Source organism: Fulmarus glacialis, unplaced genomic scaffold (genome assembly GCF_000690835.1).
Source record: "Fulmarus glacialis isolate BGI_N327 unplaced genomic scaffold, ASM69083v1 scaffold16542, whole genome shotgun sequence".
In the NCBI taxonomy this organism is placed as follows: domain Eukaryota; kingdom Metazoa; phylum Chordata; class Aves; order Procellariiformes; family Procellariidae; genus Fulmarus; species Fulmarus glacialis.
This window is the reverse complement of record NW_009197515.1, coordinates 1-20285: the sequence shown is the minus strand read 5'-3', so window position 1 is coordinate 20285 and position 20285 is coordinate 1. Positions and strand designations below refer to the sequence as shown.

The window sequence follows — 20285 nt, the reverse complement described above, 5'->3', positions numbered from 1 at the left end:
AGCCTGCTAGTTTGCTTATCTGTCTGTTTTTTTGTGATGGGTGAAGTTTGTTTCCGTCTTTTTGTAAGAACAAACATGGACAAGACAAATGCTGTCCCTAGCATTTTTCCTGGAAACTGTAGAACCATCTTGGCTAAAGTTAAGGGGGGGAAAAAAAAAAAATTGAACTGGTAATAGTTGATACAGAAGATGGAAACTGTAGCCTGCTCTGAAAAATCTGACAACATTAGAAGCAAGGGGAAAAACAGGTTCTTAAGAAGATCAGCACTTCTCACTGTACATGTTACTAACCTTTGGCAAGGTAACACAACCTTTGGCAAGGTAACACACATCTACAGTCACAAAATAATAAAGGATCCCCTCAAAAGAGTAAACCCTTGGATCCTCACCTGCAGTTCTTTTCACATATATGGGGTATGGGGCTGAGTACAAGATTTTTCATGCTGGCTCTAGAAAACAATACTTTTTATTTCTTGGTTAAGTTTTTTTTCACAACATAAATGACATCTCCCAATCCACTAATAATGCATATATGAATCACTATACTTTTTTATAGCAGAGTCATTGGTGCAGAATTGAATCACATGTGAAGCAGGAAGCCAGAATTCTTGCTCTTCTCTACTTACTACAATTATTCCTTATTTTAAAGGAGGTAAGCAAATAAAAAGGAGAGAAAATCTCCTGTCCAACAGACAGAATTGTACTGGAACTCAAGCCTGCTGTATTTCCTCTTGTGCTAGGGAGTGAAACTCATTTGAAATAACTGGTGTGGAATAATCCAGGTGTACAGTATTACTGAAGCTTAGAAATAACTTCTGGTGGAAAGAACAATAATGACTGGCAAAACTAAGCTATCTATCCAATCAAGCAACCACGGTATCTTTAAACTTGTAAGACAGATCCCACTCAATACATCAAATGCTGGAAACAACATGCTCTGCTAGCTTAAAAGAGCTAGTGTTGATGAAAGATACTCTTAATTTTGAAAAATAAAGAGAAATCTTGCCTCATGCCCTCACCCTTTCCAACTCCCAACACTGGCATAAATGGCAAATTTCCTAATTTTTACTCTTAAATGGTACAGCTACAGTGTGCTGTCACACCTCAACATTATGTGCAGTAATAAATTTTATATGCGGCAACAAAGACTGCATGAGCATACCTGAGAAAAAGTGAATTGGGCTAACCTGGCATTCAGGCTGATATACGCGCATAAAAGCCAGTTCTTGCAGTGTCAATGACTGCAAGCTGTCATTTCGCTCTAGTTCCACTGCCCTCATCCCACTGGGTATTTGTGTAAAGAGAAAGGCGTAAGCACAGAAATCAACTTGTGAAGCTCATTAGCAGCGCACACAGCACAGTGTCGGCTGTCACCCTTACTAGCACTCTGTCTAGGTTGAACTCTCGCACTGACACCTCAACATCTTTATCCACTGCAAGGAAATATATTTGTTTTGCCTCTACAGGTTCCCTAGGGATACTGACTGGATTTAGAAAACAATAGCAAAGCTTTCTATGATTTTTACAATAGCTTATGCCAATGTAACAGAATTTTACAAGCACAATACTAGTTTTGATTTTCAGAGTATTTTTTATTACTATTTCAGTTGTACAATTTCAACATTAGGGAACAATACATAATGTACAGTACACAGCTTGCATTGTTCCCAGGTTTTAAAGTCGTGTCAAGGTTCAGGCTGCAGAATAGAGTTCACCATTCCTAAAATGAAAGCAGGCACATAGAATACTATCTTGCTGCAGTATTAGCGCAATCTTGTTTGGCAAATATAACATTAGGAGCACCACCTCCCATTAGGATACTGCATGTACCAAAGGATTACTGACATGGATCCTTAACATTCTGCCTTTCTGCCCCTATAGCATTTGTTCACATCAAAGTGACATCACTAGAAAAACACATTGTTAAGCAGTTCACTCCTTGGTTTTAAATGAAAGGGTACAGCTACAGAAACACCTCGCAAAATGAAACTACAAATCTGATACACATTTTGCATAGTTAAATTTATGTCAGGATAAACTTGGGTCTCTCGACTTTTTTTTTTTCCTTCCAGCCTTTGAACTTTTGCTTTGAGCTGAACAGTTACTCAGAACACTCTCATTCGGTGTTCAGACCACCCAGTCACTCCAGATACCTTTCCATTTCTTTGGTTACTTTCTTTTCCTTAACATCTCTTAACCTTTTTTTTATTCCTCCTACAGCAATACATTGTTCCAGACATACACTCCCATCCCTTTGGCTACTCCTGTTTATTTTCTTCAGCTTTTCCCTCCTCTTCAGTCACTTCCACTCTCTTCTGTTACTCTTCTCAACATCTCTCGGCTCTTTCTCGTCTTCAACCATTCTGATTTTCTCTTGTTAAAGAGAAAAATGCCACAGTCTTCTCCTTGTTGCATCCAGTCGCTATTGCTATTTGCAATACTGCTTCTAAATCCTTTAAAAGCATTCACCTCTAAGGGCCTCATTCTTTCCACATTTACATATGGATGTAACCCCAATAATTCCAATGGTTTTACATGCAAAGTGGCAGATGAAAATCCAACCCACTGCCTTGAATCATAGCTGGAAAGAAAAGAGAGCTAACAGAAGGAAACAGAATGAAGAATTAAAATCTCAATGTAATAGTGCACATTCCCTCTCTTGAACTTGCTTTTTTTTTCCGTCTTGGTATGGAGCTAAACATCTTTACAGTGTGTCAACTTACTGTCACACTTTTCTGTTACAATAATATTAAACAAATTTGATCACATTTGCTTCTTTAATCTGTTGATATGGGTTGTTCTAAATTCCCACTGTTCTCTGCTAAATTCTTTTTAACTAGTGCCTAGCATCAGGAAAAATCTGCCTCCTACCTGTTGACGCCAAAATGGGAGAGGAAAAAATTCACATGCATCCCATGTAATGCAGAGGGTGCTGAGATAAGCACACTTTAAAAAATATTATAGGGCAGGCTGGATCACTGATTGCTTATAGCACGAGCCGTTTTGCAAGCAAGTTTTGCACACCTACTGGGTACAAAACGAAAGCTGTTCTTTCTTCACAGTCTCTTAGACTTTTTATTTTAAGTCAAAAGCAAGTAAGTTGTATTTCTGATTGTCTCCAAATTATTTTTTGCCTGTAACTTTCATCTCTGTTTCTGTTACGGGTTTGGGTTTGTTTGGTTTGGGGTTTTTTTTTTTGGTGAAAGTTGAACAAAACAAGCCCAGTGTTCAGTAGCAGAGGAAGCCAAGCCATGTTTTGCTCATTTGCCCCAGTCCTAGCACTGGCAACAGGTAGGAGCATTACTACAAATAGACGGAGACCTCCTGTTTTCACACAGCTCCAACCGAGCACAGTATACCATTCAGATTTCAAGTCTGCACACAAGCCGATTACTTGCATACATTAAGAACCACTTTGAATATTTAACTGCACATATTTTTAGTATGGCCTTAGGCTTATTCTTCTGTAAGTTAAAACATTTGAAAGGAAAATACTTCATAAAAAACACTCCACATTTTGAGATAAGCCAGTACTCCTGAAAAGTGCTAGGTTAATAACTTTGGAAAGCGCAGTCCTCCACATAGCCAAAGAACATAGATAGCAACAGTGTAGGGCATCTCTGATCTGCCTGCAGCAGTTGAGGTGCCAACACGGGGAAGGGGGAGGAGGGTGATTAGCCCCTAGTTTGATTCTCTGCTGACATATACAAGGATACCAGTTCTGGAGCTGGTGGTTGCAATCTAAGCACCTGTCAGTCACAGCATGACTGCTAACACTAACTTAACCTGACACACAGTACAAAACAGCTACCAGTTTCAACAATTTTATTTCTCTCCTTCTTAGTCAACTTTGAACCACCAGCCTTGAGGTAGACGACCAGATATTCCAACACACTTCCCCTGCACCTTTCAGTATCACATATTTCAAGTAAAAAATACCAGTTTTCAAACACTGTAGCTAGCGATTTCACTTTTGCCTATAGCATCATCCATATGTATCATGTCTGGAATGAGCTCTTTTGTATTACATTTGATGCTTTACATTTCCAAAGCACATCCAAAAATCAGCTAAATGAGGATTGCATTAAACCCTAAAATTTAATCATAGTATATGATTATATATAGTGTACATATATATTATATCTGTATAGTTTTATGGCCAAGTTACAAGCCCCTGAGAACAGAGTTTATGCAGAAACACTGGCACCAATAACACTAGTGGATGCAGCTTTGTTTAGATGTAATTAGCGTAGAAAGCACCTGAAATTATTTATATTTTCTATTTATAATAGATTAACTCTTTGGATATTTTCATAACTATATTAAGAATACATTTGTTAATCTTAACATCCATTGTGGAAAGATTATATTTACACACAAATACATGAAGACTTGATGCTGAAAGAGCAAGAAGGGAAGAAAAGAAGGTGCCTGATCCTGTGCCCTTATATACATGGGTAGTGCCTTTAAATCAACTCATATGAGTGTGGGTCCCGTGTTTGAATAGAAGTTACAGGTTCAGGCCCATAATGCTTTATGCATATATGATTTTGACAGACTACTATTTAAACTATTTTTACAAATCCATTCTACAGTAACTGTGTCTATGGGCTCAGGCATCCAGCCCTGAGAGAAACATGAAGTCTGTCCCCTGCATTTTGTAAAATCTACCAGATAGGGCACATGTCTAGAAGTAGCTGCTTTTACAACTCTGCAGTGAAATGCACCTGTCTACCTAGCACAGGATACGATCCCTCAAGCATCCCAGTCTGCATTAGGCCCCATCATGAACAGTTGCTATTTCACTGATTATAAGACTTGGACAAGTGAGTCTTTGTGAAACAGTAACAGCTTGCTTGAAATGCAAAAACAAGCCAAAACCCAATTCAAAATAAAGTAGACTCCAATTTGTCACCCAATTTGTTTGTTTTTATATCTACCTACATATGTTGCTGTCCAAAAAAGAAAGAGACTTCAGTTCAAGATAACAACGTTGCATCATCTGTGAAAATGAAACTGTACACTTTTCAGAGTACAGGAGTTTCTTATATTGGCTACATTCTTCATTAAAGTTGTTCTCTCCTAACACTGTGAATACAATCTTGGTTTGCAACATATTTTAGAAGACAAACTAAACACGTTTGCAATACTTTGACAGGAAAATGGAATTCTTTCCAAGCTGAAAGAATATGAATTTTAGGTAAGTTAATAATGACACAATTTTTGTACGTAAAAAGTGCAAATTTGTCTATATTACCTCCAAGCATTTTATACCGCTACCTAACAGGGAATTTCAAAGCATCCTTCATTTTGATGTGATTTACCAGTTGAATAGTATATTTTGACCGAGAGTCATAAAGTATATTTGACTGCTGCCTCCTGACTGTACAGATGCAAAGAACACCTTGAAAGGGAAAAAAAAAAAAGATATGCTACTGTCAGTTTACATTTATGAGAATATTTTTACCCATACAGGAAATCTGAGAGAATGCCACAGTCCCAAATACAAGGGGTGTGTGTATATATATATATATATATCACAATTCAATTTTAATCCTATGAAAAACTTTTTAAAGTGAAACTGTGCTTGTGGTACAACTGGGATACATATTTTAGTATATTTCTTCTCCTGTTTGGAAAGACCCAAGAGAACATTTTAAAATAATTAAACAGTTTTGGGGCCCCAGTTTTCTAAATATGTCAGTGGGACTAAGCAGGTTTCACAGAACATTTATCAAGAACTGCTATATGCAAGAAATCATGCTTGATTATCCATACTCTAGTGCCTGCAATATCTCAAATTAATTAGAGCACTGGAGTTTTTTTCCATGATAGCTGCTCTGAATTGCCTGTAATTTCAGTAGCCCAGGAGAGGCAGTCCTGTAGTTGGGCGTTATCAGGGCTGGCTCACTAGCCCTCCCCACTACACCTGTTGTGCTGGAGTCTGGCCAGTTAGCAATGTCTGTATTTGTTATCACCTCTGATATCAGTTAAGGCTGGGTGGAGTAGGAGTTATAACAGAGCTGGCTAAAGTAGGGTGGTGTGGAAGTGCGGAATATCCATAGCGAGTGCTTTGTGGGGTCAGTGACTACATTTGCTTTGAATGGGGAAGTTATACTAAGGTAAGACATAACCAATGTAAAAACAAAGTTAGAAAAATTAACTGTAGTTAATTAGTGTAGTTAAAATCAGAGTCATAGTCAACTATTACTCATTTTTGCTAAATCCCCAGACTCTAGTCATCTCTGTACCTTGTCATTTCTTTCACACAGGAATTTTAGCTTCTGTGCTTTCTTGTGCATAAATACTCCTTCCAGATTTCCTGTTTCCACAGAGCGTAGTTCAATTGCCTTCTCTCCCCAGCCCATGACCTGATTAGATTGAAGGTAAGCTAAAAGAAAAAAAAAAAAAAGAAAAAAAAAAAGATTTGATAGTATTTAACAGCTGAAAGACGGATTCTTGCCTCATTTATGTCAACATGGATCTGAAGCATTTCTCTTTGATAACAATATATTCTGAATTATTTGTATTTTAAGCTTATACAAAAAGCCTTGGGAACAGTAACTAAACTTCAGTTTCTCCTCTCAGACTTATTTTGGACTCTAGACGTAAATCTTACGTGTGCTATTATTGTATATTTTAGAATCACAAAACCTCTGAAGGGCATCTTGTTTAACCCCTGCCCCCAAAGCAGGGCCAAATTAGACAAGGTTACTCTGAACCTTGTCCAGACATGTTTTGATGGATATTTCACAACCTCTCTGAGCCCCTACTGCAATGCATCACTACTTTCAAGGTTAAAAATTTCTTCCTAATACCTAATTGGAATTTCTCTTTGTGCAACTACTGCCCATTTTGCCTCTCATCCTTTCACTGTATATGTCCAAGAAAAGTTTTGACTGTCTTCTCTATACCCTCCCATTAGGAAGTTGGGTTTGTATTTACTACAGAGTTCAGCTTAGTCTGAAACCTAAATTCTTTTGAATCTGAGACTATGGCATGATTAATTTGGTGTCCTTAGCTATTGTCTTCCCGTCACTGGTTACATGCAGTATCTCCAAAACCAAAAGAAGGTACTTTAGCACTGTGGAAGCTTACTATGATGTTACTCCCTTTAAATCTGGCAATTAGATGAGAAATCGGAATAGTGATGAAGGAGTTAACACCACAGATTTCAAATCAGGCACAGTTTCAGTGAAAGCCCTCTGATTAGTGCATGTATGGGCTTCCAAGGTAAAACCGCATTAGTTATGCTCTATTGATAGTCAATGCTCAGAAATTTTTCTTTTTGCTCAACTATGAATTGTTATCTCATTAGTCCAAGAATTCTGGTGCTCTGAAATGATGTAGAGGGAATGTGTGCATCTGACTGGTTTTTAGCTTCAGTGGACAGTGCTTGCTTGCCCTACATTATTAGTAGCAACATTAGAGCAATGTTTGTTCCTTAAAACCTTCCACGTTGGTTTAGATTTTTGTCTAAAAATCAAACTTTTAGTACACACCGATATAGGAAGCAACAGCCTTGTGATCCTAGTTAAGAAGGACAGCAGAAAATAAAGGCAATATGCCTGAGTGACTGTGTATCCTTCTCCTAGCAGTTTTTGATTTAATATTAACTTGGAATCCTTGCTTTATAATTCTTGTCAGAACAAGTGTATGAAAATTATACCTCCTTGGAAACATGTGTGATTTGGCTACAATGTTGTGATTTTAGTTCCTTCAAAGTCTACAAATTTCCCCTAAATCTGTTTAGTATACTTTCCTTTCAGTTTTTCTTTGTGCACACTGAAGGCTTCCCTGCCACTATAGCTGAGAGCAAGAAAATTCTTTCCCAGCATCCCAGTCATGTGGAAAGAGGAAGAAACCATCCTGTTTGAAAAGCAAAACAGCAGTGAGCATCTGAGGATAAGTGGGAGAAGAAAAGGGAGGGGTATTTTCTAAAAATCAAACACCTGAAATCAATACATTTTTAAATCTTTTCTTTATGCTTCAGTTCCTAGGCTGTACAACAGGGCACTGCTGCTGTAGGCTGCGAGGAAGACTGTCATTGACATTTCTGAATCACCGCAGCAGTAGCATGATGAGCACCAAGGCAGCACCCATGCAATGTGCAGTTAGTATCTAAAAAGGTAGGCCCAGACCACACATAAAGTGAAGAAGATAAAAAATTACACAATACTCAGACATTTGCTACTTTTTGTAACATTAACCTTTTCAAACTTTGTTTTTGAACACAACAGAGACAGAGGCACACTATGGTTCTGGGGAGTGGGACAGCAAGGCAGGTGTGTACATATAAACAGCATGAAAGCATTCTATGGCTACACTGTTTAGTATAGGTCATATAGGTCCAGCAACAAAGACCTAATCCACTCATAAGTCTCCTTAGCTTTTCCACTAGCTGAAACCTGCAGTCAAGTTGTCAATATGCTATGTCTGTATCAGCTGTACCCATGCCTTTGGCAGATTTCAATTCGATAGCATCCTTGCAGCTCTCAGTAACAGCTTAATTGGGCTTTGTTGCAACCTCTAGGTCATCCGGGATAGAAAGCCCTGGATGACTGGACCGCTACTGCTATGTTCAGAAGAAACCTGATCTCCAAGCAGTATTACCATAGGAATATAATAAAACAGATATACCAAGTTCAGCGACTGATGCTCTGCTGGCCGGCCAAGATACTGAGAATTTGTCAACTGACAATGACAAATTTCGGTTGAAGTACAAGTAGCACAAAAACTCATTCTTGTAGCAGAATCAAAAAGTTCTTACCATGCCAACAAAAAGGCCCCATTATACCATTTGTGGGGTTGTCCAGTTAGAAGGATTTATCTATACATGGAAATTAATTTGCAGGATAGCAGGCTGTGAATTCAAAGGTCAGTACTGAGTCTTGATAATCTTCCCATGTGGGAGCATTTACAAATGTTTCATGTGAAATGAATTGAGAGCTGATTAGATACTCAGAATAAAGTTGTCTTATTCTGGAACAAAAGCTCCTATACCATGAGCAGTTATTTTGAGTCCACTTTCCACCTCAACAAGCTTTAGAAAAAAATACCCTGTGCTTCCAGCTGGCAACATATAACGGTGTTTATATTGCACACAATGCAAGACTGTACTGGTTTCTAGCAACCCTAGACTTAGCCACTCTGGTCCTTTGGACAGTAGCTCAGCAGAAAAGGCAGATACTGACTCGGACTGATGTGCCAATATTGCTTAACATACTAGAACAAAATTATTCAGTTACTTGAAGCTCCCCTGCTTCACCCAGATTACCACATATCTTAGAAGACTTACAGTTGTACATGACCTGTGGTTCTTGTTACACCATTTACACCAGCATTACTCCCCTGACATCAAAGAATATATGCTATAAAGTTAGTATAGCAAAGTGAGCTCAAAATCAGTTTCTTAACATCGTGAAAGCATTAGCAATGCTCTAAACTTGGGGCGAGACTTGGTATTTCCTGTTTACACTGTGTATTAACATTAAGTTGAGTAGAGCTCCCATTCAGGGAAGTGACTGCTTCAAGGGGAAATGGTTGAGGGAGATAGGAAAGGTGAAAGAAATTACTGAGCCATATTGGATCCATTAACTTCTATGAAGTGTCACTGACATGAGCTAATGATCTCAGTCACATACCAGCAGCATGCTCACAGTCTGAATGAGATAAGTGCACTTGGTACCACAGAACCCAGGTACTGCTATAATCTCACTTCCCTTCTTAACCTTTCTTTTCTTTTTTAAACTCTTTCACTTCAAAAATCCCGTTTCTGATCTCATGTACTGAATTTGGCTCACTGCCCTAAGCAGTTATTCCCAATTGACCTCTGCATGAGAGCAGAATCAGGCCAGCTTTTAGCAAAATACCGTAAAATTGGGCTTTTCTGATTAGTGTTACAGAAATAGGGCAGGAAAGGACCTTAATGCACCTTCTCTTCCATCTGTATCTCTGTGCCACATCAGTATCACTTCTGACAGTTGTTTGTCTAACCTGAACTTAAAGACCTGACGGAGACTCCAAAAATTCCCCAGGCAACTGATTCCAGATAAACCAAGAAGTTCGAAATGAACAAACTGAACATGAATTAAAAGTCTGACCCACTTTTGCATGCCCGAGTCATGATATCAAACTCCATTTCACATGATAAAAGAGAGTGTACACTGAATTCCTTTTTGGAGATAGTCAGTATGTACATAGGAGAAATTCAATGCAAAAAAAGCTACTGAATTTTGCTTTTGTATACAGGCAAGTATGCAGCTGGGCACAAACATTAAAAGGAGAATATCCAGTGATGACTTCGCTGACAGTAAAAGATACCAGCTATTAGAGACCATACAGATCTTAAAACCGAGTATACTTCTACAGAACCCTTTTTGGCCCTTCAGTCAAACCCAGCATGCTCTATGAAATCATGACTTTTATTGGTTCCCCACTCTTTGGGGAAAGCATGTTTTATTTATTTATTTATAGACAAATGGAAGGGAGACATACATGTCGAGGATTGGGAATGGAAATAACCCACAGAGATACCAACAGTGTCCTGTGATGTAGCAAAGCTTGTTCCCACTGAAACCCAGCCACAAGCTCTCCAATGATGCTGCTGATCACTGATTGGGGACTGATTAGCTACTTGCATGTACTTCTGTCTGTTGCCCATGCTTTAAAACTTAGTGCCCCCAAAGTTAAGCAATTTTGGGTAGGAAAACTGAGGAAGGAAGGAGTCGGTAACTTCTCTTGTGCAATTCTGCTATTATTTATATTACCTGGATAGAAGTGGGTATTTTTCTTCCTCCAGTCACAGCTGTGGAGAACTTTTACTAAATGAGAGAGGCTAGAGAGTCAAAATCAAGAAGGAAAAAAAACCTAAGGCTGAATAAAGTCATAAATGGATGAATTAAGAAATTGGCCGTGGAAAGCAGGTGTTGTTCTGCTGTATGTTTTGGTTAGATTGCACGGGACAAAGGGCTAACACATACAGTTCCCTAACCACCCCAAGCGAGGTACGAATAAATTTATGACTAAATCTTTTTTTTTTCCCCTAAACACATCTGCATCTCTGTTCCAAAGCTTCTCTGCTCCCAGTTTTGCTCACTCCTTTGTAATTATTCCAGTAGAACTGATAACCCAACCCAGAAATGTATCTGGCGTGACAGTTTGCTTGTTTGAAGGATTTTTGCTGTTTCCTGGGGGAAAAGTGCACAGGAGATCTGACCAACCAGAATCATTCAGATACGAGCAGGCATTTTCTGTGCATGAGCTGGACAGCAACTGTTTCAAGACCTGGTGAGTACGTTGATCGAGCACTGAGGCAGTAATTCAACCACCTTTTGCTAATGTTGTCTGTTTCTCTACATAACATCCTTTTTGCTTCTAATATGTACACGGTAAAGGAAATAAGGACTTTTATTGGTTCACCACTCCAGGAATATCCAGTTTTGTGCCAACCCTCTAAGACTACATACTGTAAATAATTCATTACTCACACAAAAGGGCAAAAGTGCTCACAAATCTTATTAACTTGATGTTTCTTAAACCCTTTTTTAATCCTGTTTTATAGAAAGAAAATATTACAGCTATATTTGTATTTAGCCCTACATATGTGAAATATCTTTCAGACTAAACATACACAGAGTACTTCTACAATTTTAATTTCCCACAGGATTTGAGTTTCCTCTCTCCAATTTCTTATTAACAGATCAGTCACAGAGGTCCCAACTTAAAGACTATGAGAGTAAGCTATATTTAGATTCCCTGCCCTAAATCCATCAATTATAATACAAACTATTCTTTATTTTTTGTAGTCAAGATATTCTCACCAACTACAAAAGTTTTCTTTCAAAATAATTGTTTAAAGAAATCAAGACGTGAGCAAAGGATGACTAGAGAGCACTCTGAGGTCAACCCAAGACCCTTCTATCTCTGAAACACAGAGTGAAAATTTTGAGATAAGCTCATACAGGCTTTAGGAGGTCTGAAATGGGCCTGGAAATTACAGGAAAATGGGATCTCTTATGAAACTTTCAAGTTCCCCCTAAGTTTGGCCATGCAAATAACACAGTTATTCACACTTCTCTCATAATGGTTAATGTTTTTGTCTGGAGCCAAGAATTTCAAAGGATCAAGAAAATTAATAGGAGCTAGTAGGAAACAATTATTAAAATTATAGTTAACAGAACTCTTTCTTTAAAGTTTGAGTGTGTGCTGTGGGTTAATTTGTTTTTAGTGGAAATGTGATTCCAATCAGAAGTCAAATTAATCTTGTACCACATCTCAAAGATTAACAACTTCTGTTCCAAAGAAATCCTTTTCTGAGATACCAGAAGTGCTGTAGCAGCAGCAGAAACACAAGGGTTCTCAAGCTAATATATTGGAAAATTTTCAAATGACAACTGAGAGGGGCTGTTTGGAGACTGCCACCCTTCAGCTGCGTAATCTGCGGAAGTATAAACAACGAAAGAGACGGATGGATGGAGACAGACCTTTCCTTCCAGAGAAAACCTAGAGTCTTGCTTTCTGAGCGCTGGGAGAAGGTCGACAAAGAGCTAGCTGTTTACTTGGCTCTCGTAACCTTACCATCCAAACCATTTCATCTAACTCGCCCTCTGCTTCCTCAGCAGGATGTTCCATTACATCTGTCCTTGCTATCTGTCCCTGGACGGGCACCACCTTCCCATCTGGTGGTGCCCATTTCTCTAGACTGACTACAGAGAAAATCTATTCAGAGAGACATGACTCCTAATCTCTATATAGTAAAATTCACCAGACAGGATGCCACCCTCAGAAGCATCTTCTCCATCCTTTTCCTATTTAACTGCCCTAAAATGCTTAGGCAATTTTGTACTGATAGCTTTCCACGCAAATGATTATCATAGTGCTGTGCTGAAGAACAGGAGAAATAGCTGCATGAGCACGTGGAAAGGCAAATGTCCAAATAGCATTCCTTCTATTAAGATGTAATCAACCTTGAGAAATTGAGAGTATCGTACCTAACCAGATGTACCAAAGGATGTTTTAAATTAGAGTAATTAACCAGCACAAAAGATCACACTTTCAACTGGTCTGAAGTGGTGAACCTTTATTCACTTCAATGCCAGCTGGGTACGTGCAAGGAAATTTTTACTGAAGTTAAGGCAGTGTGATTTCCAGGCTACAAGAATGCTTTACAAACCTCTCTCTCATATCTGTGGGTTTGATGATTCAGTACTTTCAGCAACATTAGGAAGAAGGACTTAAGCTCTCTCTTTCCTGCAAACTCTATCTAGATTAAGTGAAAAAGCTTTGAGAGCAATCAGTGCCCAGTGACACAAACTGCAAACTTCCAAGCAGGAGTCATAGATCTATGCAACCCTTCTTGCAATATCCCCCCTTCTAAAGCAGGATGTAAGAAAGTCCTTTGTTCCTTCTGTATCATCCATCTTTGAAACACACTATCTAGTAACAGTGACTCTTTAGGACATAGCATATACTAAGAATAATACAACTAGAAAAGCCTAGTGTTACAAATGTTACAAATAACATCCATGGTTTAAAAAGTATTAAGCATGAGATTAGGGTTAATCTCTGGCAAGACACTTATATAAATGCAGATGATTTTAAAATTGTTTCTTCACAAGGCACGAAAAAGGAGTTCTAACCGATGAAGTACATGTGGGAAAACAAAGGAGAGTTTAAGTATTTATGAAAATCATATATCATATATGCACACCAGAAGGTGGGTAAGACATTACAGTTTAAAGAAAATGTTCATGTTAAGTGAGCTTGCTACTTTTAGTAAGGCCTAAGGAAGCACGTCCCATAATGACATGCTTCTTGAAAGCTTCTGTCTCCTTCAGATAGCATTCTTCAGTGCAGCTTCTAATTACGTTCAATATTTCTCATTAGAACTCTTCTTACCCTGGCTGAGTAATTGCTTTTTGATTATTGATTATTTCTTATGGTGTTTCTAACATTAGTTCAGAGAGGATGTAAAATTTCAAAATATCAAAGACCATTACATATTCCTATGAAAAATGGAGAATTTACTTGATACATTTTAATTACACCCTGTAGCTCTGCATATGGGCTGAAAATTGGAGATAGGGCTATTCAGTGAAGCGAAGGAAACACTATATAGTTAGCTTATAACCTTATACCTGGTTTTTTTTTTGAAACTGAAGCAGTTTTGTTGCTGAATTTTATCGAACCAGTGCGAAAAATAAGTTGTCCTGTAGCGATTTGTGTTCCAGAGGTGGGCTTCTTGCCTCTACAAATGTCAAACCTGGCATTTACTCAAGGGTGTTATTCTACTGATTTTAATGGACTTTTCCTAAAACTACCCAGCTAGAAGTGAAAGGAGAAAGGTGAACATCCTCGATTTTTCACTGTGGCATCCACTTTCTGCCAAGCTAATATGCTTTTGTACAATCTAAGTGTCTTGGGCTTTTTTTGTTTGTTGGTATGTTTGTTTTAAGATGCAGAAGAACAGGAGTGAGCCAGAAAAGAAATTAAAAGCAACAAATAATAAAAACAAAAATCTGCCTGTGGTGTTCTTGGTTTTTCCCACACTGTTAACTTTTGAAGCCCTCTGGGGAAGGTGAAACAAACAGCTGTCCCGGTTACAATACAATCAGAATCTCCTCCTACAAAGCCAATTGCAAGCACGGAGAGATTGGTAATCTATTAGAAATACCCTGGGCTGGCAGCACTGTGAATTTAAAGTGATAAAATTAAGGGTCCATTTGACAGCAGTTACAGACCTCTTCAGTAACTGACGTCCCTACAGTTGTGAATTTTTACATAAAACGCTATGGGCTATGAACAATCAAAGTAGGAAGCAAGAGCACCTTTTTTCCCTCTGTAATTCACATAATTCTCTCTGTGAAAACCGGTGGTAAGCTGCATCCTCAGTGAAGTTTGGCTGTATAGTCAAGGTATGATGCAATGAACAGTGTGACAAGAATACAAACTATGATCCAAATGTGAAGACCCTATTGCAATCATTGGCTGTCTTAACACAGACATACATAAATCTGTTTACTCTTTACACATCTGGTTTGCTCAGAAGTTGCTTTATGTGCCATACAACCACTTTCATGTGGATACAAACCTCATAAAGAAGTCAGGCTTCATGCAGCAGAATCTTATATTTAATAAAGTGCTATTTTTCATACATACCTACAGATGCTGGCATTTCTCCCCACTGTAAAACAGTCTCCTTTGTGAAATGCCCATATATATCAATGTAGATGCCTTCATCTTCATAGGTGAGTAAAAGCTCCATTCCGCTGGTATTCGGGAGGATGATAATGGCATGTGGGCGAATAGTCCCCTGGATCTAGAATCATATTTTGCTAAGATTTATATCAGAAAATGGACTGCAATTTCAGTGACTACATCAATCTAACTAGCTTGGCAGAGCAATAAAAACAACTAGCTCATGGCTCATGGAAAGTGAAAGAAATGCCTGTTTTCAGAAAGGCTGTATAGTATGCTAGCTAGCCTCCGAAACAGGCTTTCTCTCCTCCTCCCCCCTTTGAATACGACCATAGGTTTGCAAACAAATCAACATTCAATATTTCACTTTATATTTACCAGTATTAATTGGTCAAGAAGCCATGGAGCCACTGAGACACAATAATATTTACTTACTCACTCACAAAACACTTGCATTACATAAATAGAAGAAAGGTGAAATAAATTTGAATTCACAATTATTTCAGAAGATGGAGGAAGGACAAAAGCTTCCACATTCCAGGAAATCAGTGCTTTCACTTTCCATGATATTTCCCTATCCCCACTCACAAGCTAAAACCTGTAAATTTAACAATATTTACAGCAAGTTGAAAAGTTACCTGGACCTTTCAAATACAAGCCACTCTCTGTCCTTCCCTTCCCACGTCCTTAACTAAGAACAGTTCCACATTTAAATGCTGTTCAGCATACATTTTCTGCATGCCACAGGAACAGTGCATTTCACTCACACAAATTATTTTAACAGCTTTCAACGCACTAGAATCTCTCCCAGAAGCCAACACGTCCCAAATGAAAAAAAAAGTCTTAAGTATACAACCATGAAGGTGGGGTTTTATGAAAGCGTTTTCGAAAGAAAAAGAGGACAGCCTTAAAAAACAGTAACAAAGCATTTCCTTGTTTAAAACACTCCTCAAAACAGGATGCTAAATAGTAAATTAAACGACTATGATTAATATTTTTATAGGAAGCATATAACTGGAGTTTCTACATCATTTTCACAAGCCAGCAACACACAGATCTTTTTTTCTTCAAGCACATACATTTATGCACACCGTAAGGGCACAACAAACAGTAAAAGAAGCACTGAAGCTGTACTTGCCAAACTGAATACACTCAGGCCAACCACTTGACTCCGTGCCTCCGCAACAACTATCCGTAACACTAGAACGGGTATCCAGAGTCGCAGAGCAATTTTAATGCGTTGCCTTGGTACTCGCATGAGCGATCGAAGCAGGTAAGAGATGAAGAAAGAGGTGGGGAACCAGGAAAAGAGGCTACCAGAAAGCAAGAGTATCTGAAGTCAGCCTGTTAAAGTCTGGTCTGTTGCCACCACAAAGCTCCTTGGGAGAATCATCCAATTCTAGCAGATGCTCTTTAAAATAATAAAATACCGAAAAAGATAGAGCCACTGTAGCAGCAGATTTATTTCAGGTCTAAGACTCTAAAGGGAAAATATATTTTTAGTACATGCTAACTTTTGGCTGAAGAGCACACACAAATGGAGTCTGTCTTAAAGGTGCCCCACGTATTCAGGACAGTCACCTGGGAAATCTCTCTCATCAGGTACATAATTATATTTGCAGCCTGTTGAAAAACTAAAGCCTCTAAGAAGGTTCACTTTTTTCTTTGCCCTTCTTATCTTGGGCAATTATGCTAATGATCTTTTTGACGAGTCATTATTCACCTTGCTTAGCAACCAGCTTCCAGGGATGGTATGCAGGGCCATGCTTAGATTTATAAACTGACGTGAATTTATCGTAGTTGCATGGTTAACAAAGCTACTAATTGTCAGATTAAAATAAACCCTCTAACAAAACAAATATTAAGTCCCTTAAAAAAACCCAACACAGAAATAAACAGTACGAGCTTTTAGCAGGTGATTCAACAGTTTGTTCCAAACAGGTAGAAAAGTTATTTTTTTAATTAAGAGAAGTTTATAAACTTAACAGCCATCCTCAAACATTGTGTCCATCAGAAACACAGGTCTGACACAATTTGAAGGCTGTCACTTGTCAGGGCAGCAGAGTGATCAAGTGGCTTGCACGGGAGGCGTGGGTTTTCATTTGGTTTGAAAACGTGGGGCTGAGAGTGGAGAAAAAGAAGTTAAAAAATAAAAGGGTTCAAGGCACAGGCTGCAACATGCAGATCTGGGATGAGATTTCTTCAAACCTCCTGAGCGTAACTCTGGGACACATTGCCTTGGGATACAAGGAGGCCGTGGCACCCGGATGAGCTAACCCTCCACCCCTATGGACCTCTGTTGACTTCAGGGAGGTTTTCAAGTTTCCTTGCCAGGAGCCTCCCATCAGACCGGAGCCATGGGAACCTGCTAGTTTTCTGGACCTAAGCCCCCAGGTTTCTCTGGCTTTTGGGACTCACAGCTTTGAAAAGAACTATCTAGAGCAGCCAAAAATAAGCAAACAAACAAACAAAAAGATTAAAACCATAGCACAGACTTCATGTCGGACAGCCCCATGCCAGGCATTCACTTCTGCAGGGGAATTCCTTTGCTGTTATCTGAGTTTAAGCAGGAATTTAGTGATCACCATCACCTTAATGAACAGATGCACAATGCAATACGTACACATCAACCTGAAATCAGCATCTTCATGCCAACTTCTTGACAATCTAATGAGAAAATCCTGAGGAAAATGTAAAAATTCTTTTGAATTTAAGGACTGATTTCACGGGCAACTGAATGGTAAGAAGATCAGCAAATTTATTTAGTCGGGAAGTTGGGTTTCTGCAAAGTCATCACATTTTGCACACAGAGCCTGGATCTGTAATCATGTGAAACAAATGCAACTTTGTTCCATGGTGAAGAAACTGTGATTATTCATGGGTGCCCATGTATAAACTGGCTCCTCTAGCTGCAGGTACTCATTGGTGCAAGGGTCACATGCTTGCAGTGGATCAAGATTAAAATATGTTGCGACAGTCTTTGTAATCCAGGCCAAATTTCAGCTCAATTCAGTGATAATTTAATCAGCTTGTTAGCAAGAGTGAAAAGCACAGTGGCAGATGGTAAAAGTCACCTAAATTCATGTAGATATTATTGTGTCTTTGATTGCTTAAGAAGTCCTAAATTTCCAGGATAAATCAATTAAAAATAGTACTGTCCATACAACAGGCTTTCTGACATTAAACCATTAAAACTGATATTCTAAATGTGATAAAAGCTTTTTAACAGAACTTCAGTGTTATAAAAGCATGTGAAAAGTGGTTTTCTATTAGCTGGCATACAATAATTACTCTCTTACCCTGTCTTTTGAAATACAGCCCAACTCTTAACCTGCTCATCATCACCATACGGCCCAAAGAACAGAGGCATTTACGTAATTTTTTGGAGTATCTTACGTGTGTTGGAAGGTACAGGTCATACACAGATCCAGAGTCCACATCAATAGCATGAAAGCCTACTAGTGAGCCATATATGACTTTTAATCTTTGCCCATTTTCAACGGTCAGGTCAACTGACAGTGGTTTGTGATGAAGTGAGGTAAAGGACTGGAAAAAGAAAAATACACTATGTAACACAATAAAGCTGTTGGTTTACAGATCTACATATATGATCTTAAGAATTTTCAAAACTCAAAAGTTAGACAGCTATTTTTGTTAAATAGTACATTACATTTAAGGAGCTAAGTATCCATCATCCACTGAGCTGCAAGGACAGCTGGGTATTTCACCTGTGTTTTGAAAAAAATCCAGATTCTAGAAACGGACGAGGCAAAAATTAGGCTGAGTACCATTCATGTTCAATTTCCTCCTCTTTTGAGGGAATCAGCATCAGCTTTGTGAACTCAAATGTACATTTTGGCACAGCACTGAAACAAGTTATTCACATCTAACAGAATCGTGAGTGACAGTTTTATGCCTGCCATCTCCAATATATGTCAAATGAGCTACATTTTCTTTAAAAGAATACTCATTTTATCTTTAACTAGAATTAAATGTTATACAAAGCAACAAAAAACAAAAGCAAAGAGCAGATGAGAGACAGTGAGAGACAGTGATACATCTGAACCGAAGTGAAGTTTCACTCACCTTAAAAGCCATGAATTTGTGATAAGGCTTTGGAGCCCAAGCATAAACCTCCACTGAGTTTTTCAAAGCAATTACAAGGAATTTGATTCTCTCATATTTTACTGTAATACAAGAAGAACAATTCCTTAGGTACCAGATAGACACTTAAATCAAAGCCTATCTCATCACATGAAATAATTTCAATGGACTACTTGTAGAGGTAAATATTATCCAGCAAGGGAGACTAATGGATTCTGGACATCAATGTTTAATATCACCAGTGACAATACCTTGACTGAAAACCTATAGTTCATTTATTCTCAGTAAAGCCAGATGACTGTTAACAATATTTATATATTGCTTTTCATATATCTATGAAAAAAAAAAAACCCATATCTTACTAGTCAGAAAAAAAGGAATTGACCCTGCAGCTAAGCCAACCTGCTTTTATTTTTTAAGTGTGAACACACACCAACATCGCTGGTTGTGAATCAGCCACTTTTGGAGGAATGGTGGTTGTTGGCTGAATAATTCTGTTACACTCTGCAGGAGGAATTTTGATTTCACTGTTCATGTGTGGGGTTAAATCCCCATGTGCTAATGTGGGTGAAGGACTCCCATGTTTCTGAGATGAGTAAGCATTTAAGAGATAAGCAATTTCTCTAAGTTGGTTAGGGTCACGTTGGGCCCATTTTTTAGAATCATGCATTGAAAATTAAAGCTTCTTTGTACATTGTGTTTTCACTCTGCCAGAGACAAGCACTTGCTTTGGAAACAGAACGCTAGGGTATCGCATCCCAACGCATTTGCCCTTCATTTTATATTCAGCGCCTGCTTGGCAGGGATTTTTAAATGATGCAGGTGTTACACTACTGAAGTAAAGTTTGTTTTCTGTGGGAGGAGGGCTTGATCAGCCCTTGCTGCTTACAAAAGGAGCAGTTCACACTGGCCAAACGTACAGCAGAGGCATGAAGAGTGGATAAGGATGGAAACTGGTCAGGAAAATCTCACATAGGCGGGGG

General features: G+C 38.5%; 1 protein-coding gene across 1 annotated transcript; it reads right to left on the bottom strand.

Annotated features, from left to right (window-relative positions):
* Nucleotides 1–4977: 4977 nt before the first annotated feature.
* LOC104072960 (mitogen-activated protein kinase kinase kinase kinase 4-like) lies at nucleotides 4978–19380 on the bottom strand. Its single transcript, XM_009572580.1, has 5 exons — nucleotides 19285–19380; nucleotides 18595–18744; nucleotides 15160–15319; nucleotides 6252–6391; nucleotides 4978–5404 (listed from the first exon to the last, which is right to left on the bottom strand). Exons 1-5 carry the CDS (start codon nucleotides 19294–19296, stop codon nucleotides 5321–5323), a joined length of 546 nt encoding a protein of 181 aa, XP_009570875.1. The 5' UTR covers nucleotides 19297–19380; the 3' UTR covers nucleotides 4978–5320.
* Nucleotides 19381–20285: the final 905 nt, after the last annotated feature.